We start from the raw sequence: 11,074 nt of genomic DNA on the forward strand, positions 1-11,074 counted from the left end.
GAGAGCCTACTTCGTAAGCTGATTGATGATTTCCCTAAAACGGATGGCATTGATGCAACAAAAAAATAAACACCAAGACATCCTGTTGGTTGAGCTACGCGTAGGGTTTTATACATCGAGGCGTGTGAGCGGATCTCACGACTTCCGTCTCGGACAGAGGCATCTGATTTGCTCGTCTGCTTGATTCAGCTTGCCCACGATGCAATAGCGCTGATGCACAATGCATCCTGATCGATCTGACGCCGCTAAAGCACTTGCATAGAACTGCTGTGCATCTTCGTTATGGACCGCTATTCGTCGGTGTGCATTTGCCACCGACTCCGCTGGCAAGGATGATGCGTGGGTCTCTCAGGCCTCTGTTAAACTACGAAGTGAACTGCAACGAGTGCTGCCAGGCCTCCTGTGCTTTCTGGAGGCGTTGTTCCATTTGGACTGCGGGCAGATTACTTCGTACTTCGTGCAGTGGTTCTACTACTCCAGGTTGTAGCGAAGCATCAATTCAAAATGTGTTTTCTATGTGGGGAAATCCAGAGAGCCAGGGAGACTAGTTGTCGATCAAGTGAACACCATGACGAGGCAGAGTACACTACAAGCACGCCGGCGCAGTGGAGCAGTCATGCAATCAATATCTCAGGTTGCTATAAGGAGGACGAAAATGCCCTTCCGTGATGTTCATAGGTCCATCCATCAATGACAGCTACAGCTTAATACAAAGGAGGAGGAGGTGTCTCCACTGTCATTGCGTACATTCGGATGGAGCGACTTTTTGTCCGAGGTCTGGTACCGACGGCCAGACGAACAGGTCGATTCCGGCTCCTCCAAGCATCAATGTCAAGCATGGGGTAAAGGCCCGGCTTGGCTAGGCCAGACCAACCCAGCCGAAATACCAAGAGCAGAAATCATACTATTACATGCTACGCCGAATTCATCCCAATTGCTCCGTCGTCGAATCCAAATTCGAAGGTCGCGCAGCAGGTAAATATAATGTACAGGACGCAGATGGGACTCTAGAGAGTGCTGTTTCAGGACGCCAAAAAGCCCACGCGGACACGGCAGTGGACACTGCATCTAAAGCACATCCCAGATGCCGAACGGCAGGCAGGCATCGGCCTCGAGTTTGACAGGAAGATGTATTCGTGATGTGGGTATTAAAAGTCGGCCTGTTTCCAAGACCTAAAACGTGGCAATATATTATGACCATTTGTTCCAGACGGGACAACTAAGAGACGGGTAGGCAATCCATACTTCGTACGTCGTCTGTGACAGAAAGGGAGTCTGTCAGAATTGGATTGTATTGGCATTGGCATTTACGCTGGTACTTGCATTCGCACAACATCTGGTTGAACCAGACACATGGGAGGTACGAAATATCATGGCTTCAGAATAATGAAACATCCATACTATCCGGGAACGGGTGGCTCGCGAATCCAGGAACGAAGGAGGAGTAGACACAGGAGAATCGTACGTCTTCGGGGTGTCTATCCAGTCGTATTACCCGTGAATCCCGCAGTCCCGTCACACACAACCAGGCGAAGCTTCGATGTTCCCTTCTCCCAAGGTTGTCCGGTCTATGCATTTGGAGCACGGAACCTGTGAACAGAACATTGAAGAGTGCTCACAACCAACACAAGATTTCCCCCGCTCGCAAAAACGTCCGTGAGCCTTCCCTCCCGTGTTTGTTTCCTCCTTCCGGAATTGAGAAAGGATCCAGAATGCGCGGTTTGCCGGCATCCTCGTCCCGCACGGACTCGGAAGGGGATGGTTTTGATGATTTCGATCATTTCGTCGTGATCTACACCCTTTTGGAAGGCGTGTTTTCCCGGGTAGAATTAGAAATGGAAACTATGAAGTACAACACGGGAATACGGGAGTGCCGTTCCTATGAACTATGCCAGCGTGCCCGTGTTCCAGTGCTCCTGTGTACTTGGAGGTGATGAAAAGGGCATCTGTGCGATATCACGGACGGTCGAAAGAAGTAAAGAACGGACTGGAAATAGAAGCCTGCACGTATCAACACTTGTGCTTTCGCGTCGATCTCGCGTCGCTGAAACAAGGAAAGAAGAAGAAAACCGGAATGCTTCAAACTAGCGAAATCAGTTCAAGATGGTAAGTAAATCTTCTTTGTCTCGGGCTTCTCTGCAAGGATCAATTTCAAACTTGATCGACAACGCCGCAGATGTGATATCGATCCACAGAGACCAATATTGGTCAATTGATCGGCTGCTAATTGCGTCTGGCTCGTAATAGAGCATGGCAAACACGTTTGCAAGGGCTCAAGCCATTACGCGCAGTAGGCAGCGTGCAAGATAACCAGCTTCAATGATCAGATCTATTCTTGAATCAATTGATTGATCAATGATGACGGGCTTCCAAGTTCCAACCACCCCTGTCCTGCCTTTGAAACCCCAACCACCCAACAGCGAGATGATGCCCAATGAACAGAAAAATATCCACTTTACGCGTTGGCTTCTAATTGAATCTTGCTCCGACCCGCAGGTTTGACGCGACGAAACGCGGGAGCAAAGGCCTGCTCTTTTACCTCCATTACCAAGAGTCTCTCGCCAAATACTTCGTACATGGAGATAATACGACTGCAACCTGCATGCACCCTCAGCTCCACCCACAACACTCTCTCACATCGGATGTGAAGCCTCCAATTGGGCCCCTCAGGGATGATGCAGGCAATATTACCAGCGGCAAGTCCCCAGGTGCCTGCCTTTCAAGGGAGGGGGTGGAGGGTGTATTCACGGTTGAGCAGGAATTTTCTCTGGGTTAGCGAGACCCATATGGACTCGAGATACAACGCTAACTCTACCTGCTCTCCACGTTAGATCCAAGAAAATGACAAGGACAGTACAGCTACGCCAAAGTCCCGCTTGCGCTTCAGAACGGAGAACATAGGCAGAGCCAACCTGAAGAGGAGAAAGCCAGGCCGTAAAGGTCAATCGTGCCAATTGTAGATGGAGTAGGTTGCAGCAAGCAAGGGAAAAAAACTCTGTTAGTGACCGCACCGCCGTCCAACTGAGTAAATGCGGGGGTTGAATGACCCGCCACCGCACACACGTCTTCATAAGTCGTGAGGTCCTCGGTCGGTTACAAATGCCTCGACACTATAATTTGAAGACGTTCTCAAGCTCCGATGAATGGGCATTCTTCGTGACGCATCTATGGCCTTCCGTTGAGCCCCCACTGCAACAATCTTCGTGCAGATTGAGTGCAGATTGAGAATGAACAGGCCGCCATGTGACAACTTGAGTTTTTTCTCCCCGGCTGTTCGTGAAGCAGAGACTACACTTGAACGTTGTTCATTTTGGGAATCGGTGATTCTGGACTCGGAAGATAGACTTCATTGGAGCATCTCATCCCTCTTGACCTCAAGCTACGCCTTCAATATTGCAAGTTCGGGAGCTAATCAATTCTCTTCGATCCATGCGGCCCTGTGCTTATATCGAGCTAGGACGACACTTGGTGCCGCGGCCCTCCGATAGCAGCATAGATCGCTATGATGTGAGGTTATCCTAAGGTAGTCTATCTGTAGATTGGTGCCGTTCATACTCCGACTGGGAGCTATCATGGGGGATTTCAACTACGCTCTGCCTCGCCCGAAGAGAGACTCCAGGTTATGCTAGGCTGTCGTTGGGAAGACACTCTATGTTTCTCTATGCGTCGAGGAGTTACTCGGAATGCCTATTGTTTTGTGTTTCCATGCTGATGTCCGAGGCTTGCTTCCTGAATTCCGTAACACTTCATCTTCGGGTGGACCACGACGCATTCCTCAGCAAGAGAAGTAAATGAGCGCCTCTGCTTGTATGCGACATGTGAGAGACGAGGTCGACTTCTATGTTGCTATGCATAGGGCATGGAGTCTCTAAAAGGCTGTTTGGAACCTTGTGGCATCATAATTGAGGATCGCTATATGTTTGGGCAATAAAACTCTAGCTCGCAGAACCTGTGTTCGACTGCGATACCTTGTTTCTCGAGGGTCCATTCGCCTCGTGTCCCCTCGGCATCATTAAGAATTTACAAGATTCCGTCCTACCGTTGGCGGTGATCGTGACACGATCGGACGTACAAGATGGAGTTGAGAACCTTCGTTAAAACTGCCTCGCAAGGGGCTTGTGGAAGGGATGATGAGGTGGATTCGTACAGCAGCAAATAGTTGAGATGAAATCGGCCTTGTGGACTTGTCCTAAGTGAGATTTTTGACGACTTACAACGTGGAGGTGGTACAGAGTTCTTGAAGTTTCTGGTTTCTGTTAGTCCAAGCGATCCTGCTCCTATACAGGAGACCGTATCTCCTACCTAAGATGCGGGCGGCGCTTTTTGAAGGGGTCACATTATGGAGAGAGGTTATGGAGGGGTGAAGAGTGTTCTTTAGGTGAAATAGGAGGGATTCGGGGTGCTAGGTTGCTGGTGCTTGAGGAAGGAGATATATGCAATAAGCCCTTCTACCAGCTGTCCGAGGGTTTCTCTCACCAGCCCAGAAGGCCTTGTTTTCGGATGTGACGCAGATGATATAGTTCTTTCGAAGTTCAATAGAATTGACACTTATTAAGACTATGAACCTGCGGATTGAGCGACAATCTCGGTCATGGTAGAGGTACTCCAAATCATTGCCTTAGGGCCGAATCCATGGACTTGTGTGCTAGTTCGTATGAAGAGCGTGGACCGGGGGTTACTATTACAAGATTCTCGAGTAAATATCGGGATCAATATCTCAAAGCTACCTTCCAGACCACGAACACTAAGTCATCAGGTCTCGCATATCAGGTCCTTGGAGGGATCGGTGACCATCACCACTAGTCACTCAACAATGGGAGCATGAGGTAGCCACTGTCTCAATAACCTAGTGGGGAGATCATATATAGTTCTAGTAGATGGCACGTAGTGAACGGAATACTGGAAATTTACCAAATATCATGGGGAGGCATGCGTCAAAGACATCAATGGTCCCCCCCCCCTTTTGGGGCTCGAATCCTGCCAAATGCAGGTCTAATAGTCTCCTTGAAAGCCGTTCATTGGACATTCAGACATCAAAAAACTCGAGTTAAACAGATTTTTGATAATATATATCTCATAAACCATCTCGGATATTGTGTTGTCTATACGAAGTCGTGGAGGTAATTTGGTCCGAGCAACCAATATCGATTTGCGATAAAACCAAACACGACTTCAACGATGAACAAGGCTGCATGAGACACGAAGACTAGTGAGCGGATGAGTGGGTGACGATGGAATGGCCGTACTAAGGATCAATTTCCTCCAGGATTCACTAAGAGGGAGGAATATTCGAGGCGGGTTTCGTTCGTTGACTACTTAGCGACGCCGTATCGTTCGCCAACGTCATACTGCCCCTCGCCCAGGCTCACAACAGACTCATGTCATGCACCCATCATCTCGTCTTCTATCGATCCGTATCCCCAGATCCGGAAGTACGAGAAGCCTCCATAAAGGCCAAGTGTCTCTTTGATGACTTCGCTTATGCATCAGTCAGTCCATCCGATACCAACAGAGCCACTACATGTAAGTGACGGAGGAAGATTGCACCATGAGGTTTTGGAAACCCTCCATTACTTCTTGTATATATCTGGTTGGGCAATTACTCCTTATCCCCACACGGAGGTCAAGAGATGATATTATAGAGCACTCATAGCAGGTAATTCCTATCCCAGTCTTGACTTGAAAACCTACACAAATCCCCCATAAAGTATTCAGGATTCATAACCTGGCTGGGGGCATAGGGCGAAGAGAGACATAGCGTTCAATGTCACCCAAAGACCAACCAAGTTAGAAAGAATCGACCCCCAGCCAGAAGGGGGTGGAGGCAGTCGTCTTGACAGATGGTAGGGGCGGAAGGCTAAACTGCACAAAAGCAATAGATACTAATGAGAGCGATCATACTTCGTATTAGGGGAGGGGAATCGTATGTAGCTCAGGAGTGCCCTATACTCGCAAGGCTGGAATCGTCACATGTCGAAGGAGAGATGGAATATCAGGAGAGGCCCGGCCCGAAAGTTTCGAATTAACCGGGGCTAAGTCTTACAACGAAAGTGAATGAGCTCAAATCTGCGCCCTAGCGGAATGATCAAATCTCTTGATAGAGAAATGGACTTTCCGCCAAAACAGAGCAATACGATTGTGGTCGAGGGACAGAAGAAATAAGTTGAAGGACGAGTTGTTATGGCTTTCAGTGCTGAGGAGAGCACGGGGAGTGTGTCACGAAGAAAGGTAAACGCCAATAAAGAAGCGACCCTGCTATTGAAGGGTTTGGAGCATCAGGATGATGCCCCTTCACGCCGGTCGAAGGTGAAGTTCATCTGGGATCGAGGGATGAAGTCGGCAAGTATGCATCAAAGCGAAAGGAATCTGGGGAAAGCGGCCAATTACCGTTTTTCGAATCACGGATCAATGCGGAATTGCTGCTTTCGGAAAGGAATAATGTTGTACCACCATAGATAAAGTTTCCCCTTTTGTCATTAACAACGTGAGTCCAGCTGGAATATTCTCCACTCTTCTTTGACTCGAAAGAAATTTAGGAGGCGTTAAAGTCATTACCCTGGACAGAAAAGTGGCAAAGGAGTTGCCGAAGATTCAAATTTATCCTTCAATTGCAGTGATAGGGAATGAGACCAAGAACTTCTTAAACAGGTAATTATCGAAGAGGTTCCTTCTTATGCACAAAACGGGGCATAGTGGGTCTCTCTGAGACGTCGCTCCTCATCAGCTCGTTCTTCAACACTTACCTCGCTTCTCGACTTGATGCTTCCCCCTTCATTTTTGGGTCAGATTTCAATTCTAGTAAATTTTTTTAATAAGTGGAAATTTCTTTTCGATTCTGTTGAACACTTGTTTGGTCCTTCTCCTTCACCAAGGCCGTTCCTGGCCATTAAATCCCATTCCGTATCAAGAGGCCATTCTCCTGGAATAAAAACGCCAAGATGCTGTGGTGGTAGGTTCTTAGAGGTCGTCAAGGCCCAGGTATATGCATTCTAAGCATAATCTCATCTTCTAGGTATCATTCTGTGCTGGCACGGCGACCAATTCTCACACAGAGTATCACGACCGCCATTTTAAATACCATCGGCGATGTGACGGCTCAACAAGTGATCGAGGGGCGGGGGAAGGACCATGACTGGCAACGAACCGCACGGATGGGTCTTTACGGAGGAGGTACGCTTCTAGACCGCCCGAGAGCTCTGCTTTATGAACCAGAAGCTCAATCTCCTAGCTGGATTCCGTGGACTAACTAAGGGGAACAGTTGTCTTCGGTCCTGCTGCGGCAATGTGGTACCGGGCTTTGAGCCGTCGCGTCGTTTTCAAGGACAAGAACGCGGAGGTTCTGGCTAGAGTGGCTGTTGACCAGACGTTATTCTCCCCAACATTCCTCGTAATATTCCTTTCGACTATGGCCTACTGTGAAGGGCGTGACCCCAAGGAGAACATCAAGAAGAACTTTTTCCCTATCCTCGCGACTAACTATATGGTTTGGCCGTGGGTACAACTCGCAAACTTTAAGTTTGTCCCCCTGAACCACAGGCTCAACCTGGCCAACACAGTTGCGATCGGATGGACTTGTTATCTGAGCTACATGAACAGTCGGGGTAGATAGGACGTCTGGAGATTTTATGCGCTAGATAGAGAGAGTTGATACCCAATATTGCGAGCAATAGACTTATCTGCGGAGACAAGCCAGATCAGCCGAGTAAACGAGCCATTTATTAGTCCTTGGGGCTAGTTTAATAGACCAAAAGTGAATCGTACGCGTTACCGCCAAGCAACTTTCGAGAATTGTGATTTGATGGTGCCTCGGAACGGTCCAGCAACCCCCACTCCAATGAGTCGCGTGATTTCTCCCGAATTCTGAACGGGCCGTCGGCAGCTGTTTCCAACGGGCATAGGTCCTTGTTCCGCTGATCAGAAGATTACGCCTCAGGCACCAACGCAAATTTCTTGCTCCGTCGCCAAGGCTGTGGCCTTCGGCGATGACTGCGGATGACCTTGATCTCCGCCACAACGAAGCGACCGCTTCGAATTCTCCCCCAACCTCTCAGCACTGCTGCCCTTTCCGTTGTTGTGCACATCGATAGATGCGTCAACAACTGAAATTATCATGCTACCGCTCACGGTGCGACGCGTAGCCTCCTCGGCTGCCGCCCAGTCATCGTTATTTACGCACGCGCCGAAAGCCGCCGCATCCCTTACCACCACCCAACGTAAAGGGCCTCTCCACCAGCGAAGATATTCTTCCTCGAAACCGAGCAGCCCTAAGAACCGCTCGAACGGATCCAAAGGTCTCCCTGCCGGGGAGACTGTGTCGGCCTCCGCGTCGTCCAATGAAGTGAAAACTCCTTCTGAGAAGAGGAAACGCAAGAGCAAAGTCAACGATGAGGCCAATGACCCTTTCCACGGGTTCCCAAGCGTTCCCAGCACGCAACATCTCTCCCAAGAAGGTAAAGTCGTCCCATCTCAAAACCTCACCAACTCTATTGTTTAGAATCCGAACTAATTTCGCGCCATTTCTGGCGACCTAGCTTTGGGACTCTCCAGTTTCTTCTCCATGCACCGCCCGATCTCCATTACCCACAGCCTACCGCGAACTGTGAGCGATGAGGCCTTTGCCGAGATCTTTACAGCAAAGACTACCGCCAACAAAACGAGCGATGTCATCTCCACTCTCTCACGAGCCGTCGATGACCTCGAGGGGCCAATGGCGAAAATGACCATCTCTAGGGATGGTCATGCCGAACAAGCCGGCGATGGAATGCAGAAGATCGATGTTAGGCATGCTGATGGTCGGGAATCGAGCATCTTCGTCCAGGTCAAAAGCATGACTGGCCAATTCCTTCCCTTCCAACCTCCGCCGATCCCGGAGCCTCAGGCCAACGGTGAAGTTCTCGGCTCTTCGGCCTCTGCCGAGGCTGACGTCGACCTCTCCCCCCAACATCGAGTCTATCGCGCCATGTTTACCATCGAAGAAACTCTGGATGCTGACGGCCAGGTCCACGTCCTGGCCCACAGCCCCAAAATCCTCAACGACGAACCCGGTACCCGATACATTGACCGCCTGCGAAGGCTTAGGTATGAGGACGCTCTGCGCAGGAGGGAAGGCTTCCATGCCATTAGCGTCAAGAAGCGAAGAAAGCTTAAGATGAAGAAGAAGAAGTTCAAGAAGAAGCTAAAGGCTTCGAGGAAGCTCAGGGAAAGGCTACACAAGATTTAAAGGCATTTGGTTATAGACAGACACATGCATATCTGGCATCTTGGAGTCGGTCCCTCTTTTGAGGCATCACTAATGGCATCCGTCGTTATTCTTTAGTTTTCTCTCTCTTTTTATGCCAAGGCATTTTAGACGAGCTGTTGTCGAGGTTGGGCGAGGGACTAGGAAGGAGATCCAGAAGTCTAGGACAGGACTTGTTTTGGAAGGTGCTGTGCATATGGGTTTCTTGAGCAGCAGCCTTTTCTCGCCCGGCTCTCTTGGGCCGCTTGTTGAAGTGACGGGCGAATTCCGGGGATGTTTTCCATAGACTTCTCCGCTGTAATATAGATAGTCGAGGTCTGGCGTGAATGGGAATATATCTGTCTCTTAAACCTGGTGCGTGTTGATATCTTGACTTGTTTGCCCCTGACTCTTGGATGTGTGGTCGTACTGGGTGAGTCCATATCACATCATCATATCCCTGAAAGTAGTAGATACTGCCCTGTGGTTGGGGTTTGAGCTAAGCGGGCTGTGGAAGAGCTTCTTGGTGATGATGGGCAGAAGAGTGTGGCTTGCTTTTGGCCCTGGTTTGCAGAACGCGTTGTGCTAAGGCAAAGTTTTACACCAAGGCTCACAAACTAGCGACGACAATAATCCTACATCTGCGACACTATCCATCCGAAACGTTAGGTTATGATTCTTTGGTTATTAGTCCTCTACCTTCTCCTGACTTCCTAGTTCCAGTGTTTTCGTATTTGAGATGGAACTCGGACGCCTGCCTTCTTGAATCCTCCCGCACTCTGGGTGGGACGACTATGAGAATAGGGTCAATGCAGAATATGGCCGGGCTAGAGTTTCTCGGAGAGGCAATGAATATGAGATCTCCCTCAGTCTGGGCCGTGGCTAGCTTCGGGGAGTCGGGATCACCGATGTTGGTTTTGGACGTTTTCAAAGGACGCTCATGTCACAGCTCTACGGCAACGCTCTCAACTCGCTCATCACCAACGAACTGGAAGGATACTAAGCTAGTTGGGAATCCTGGTAGTGATATGGAATAGCTAACGTCTCTCATATGTCTCATGTTTCCTCGAGAGGATCCAAACAGAGATGGGCGTGATATCAAATCAAGTAGCGATGATTAGTGTGGTAGGTTTCCTTTGGGTATCCCAGGTTCTTATACATGCCGGGAGAAGAACGTCCGAGTCCTAAATCGCCCATTGAAGAGAGTCAAAGGCCGCGGAGTTGTTTGAATTCGACAGCCGCATGCCAAGTAGCCAACAGCCTTGTCCAACAACCGTATTGGGAATTGGGATTTCCGAGGACATCCATTACACCATTACATGGGTCAGTTGTCTAAGAGGGACAGCCATGGATCTCCAAGAGATCGTTCTTTCGCTATCTTAGTGTATGTACATCCCAACCGGGGACGTGCTTATCAGTCATTTCAACTTCTAAAATTTACCAACTCCGCGGTTGATTAACTGAGCTAAATAGGTAGCTCTAGAGCGAGAAAAATGCATTAGATAGAAAAACTATGCCGAACGGAGTAAGCCCTTACATAGAGCGCAAGCGCCTCGCTGAGAAGCTTTGGTGGAACGATACGTGAGTATCCAAAGCGCGGATCATGCAGGATGGGCGACGGGTATTCTGGCTCATGCGTGGTGAAGAGAACGCTTCCGTAGATCTATCTGGGCAAGGCGCTCGTTTCGCTTGCGGACCACACAGACAGTACCACAACAAGGAGCTTGACGGGTTTGAATGTGGAACAACGCTTGAGATGCTTTCTATTTACTTTCTTTTGCAAGGAAGTGGCTGCAATGTGTTGGCACTGATTTTTTTTAGGATCTTGGGTGCTTTTCTCGACTTATAGGTCCATGG

The 11,074-nt window shown here is 49.2% G+C and overlaps 1 protein-coding gene across 1 annotated transcript; it reads left to right on the forward strand.

The window, feature by feature from the left end:
• Positions 1-8,110: 8,110 nt before the first annotated feature.
• SAPIO_CDS5594 (Duf1713 domain-containing protein) lies at positions 8,111-9,220 on the forward strand (the record flags this gene model as incomplete). Its single annotated transcript, XM_016787894.1, has 2 exons — positions 8,111-8,450; positions 8,532-9,220. The coding sequence occupies 2 exons, from the start codon at positions 8,111-8,113 to the stop codon at positions 9,218-9,220; spliced, it is 1,029 nt and encodes a 342-aa protein (XP_016642209.1).
• Positions 9,221-11,074: the final 1,854 nt, after the last annotated feature.

The sequence above is a fragment of the Scedosporium apiospermum genome (assembly GCF_000732125.1).
Source record: "Scedosporium apiospermum strain IHEM 14462 chromosome Unknown SEQ_SAPIO_0099, whole genome shotgun sequence".
NCBI lineage: Eukaryota > Fungi > Ascomycota > Sordariomycetes > Microascales > Microascaceae > Scedosporium > Scedosporium apiospermum.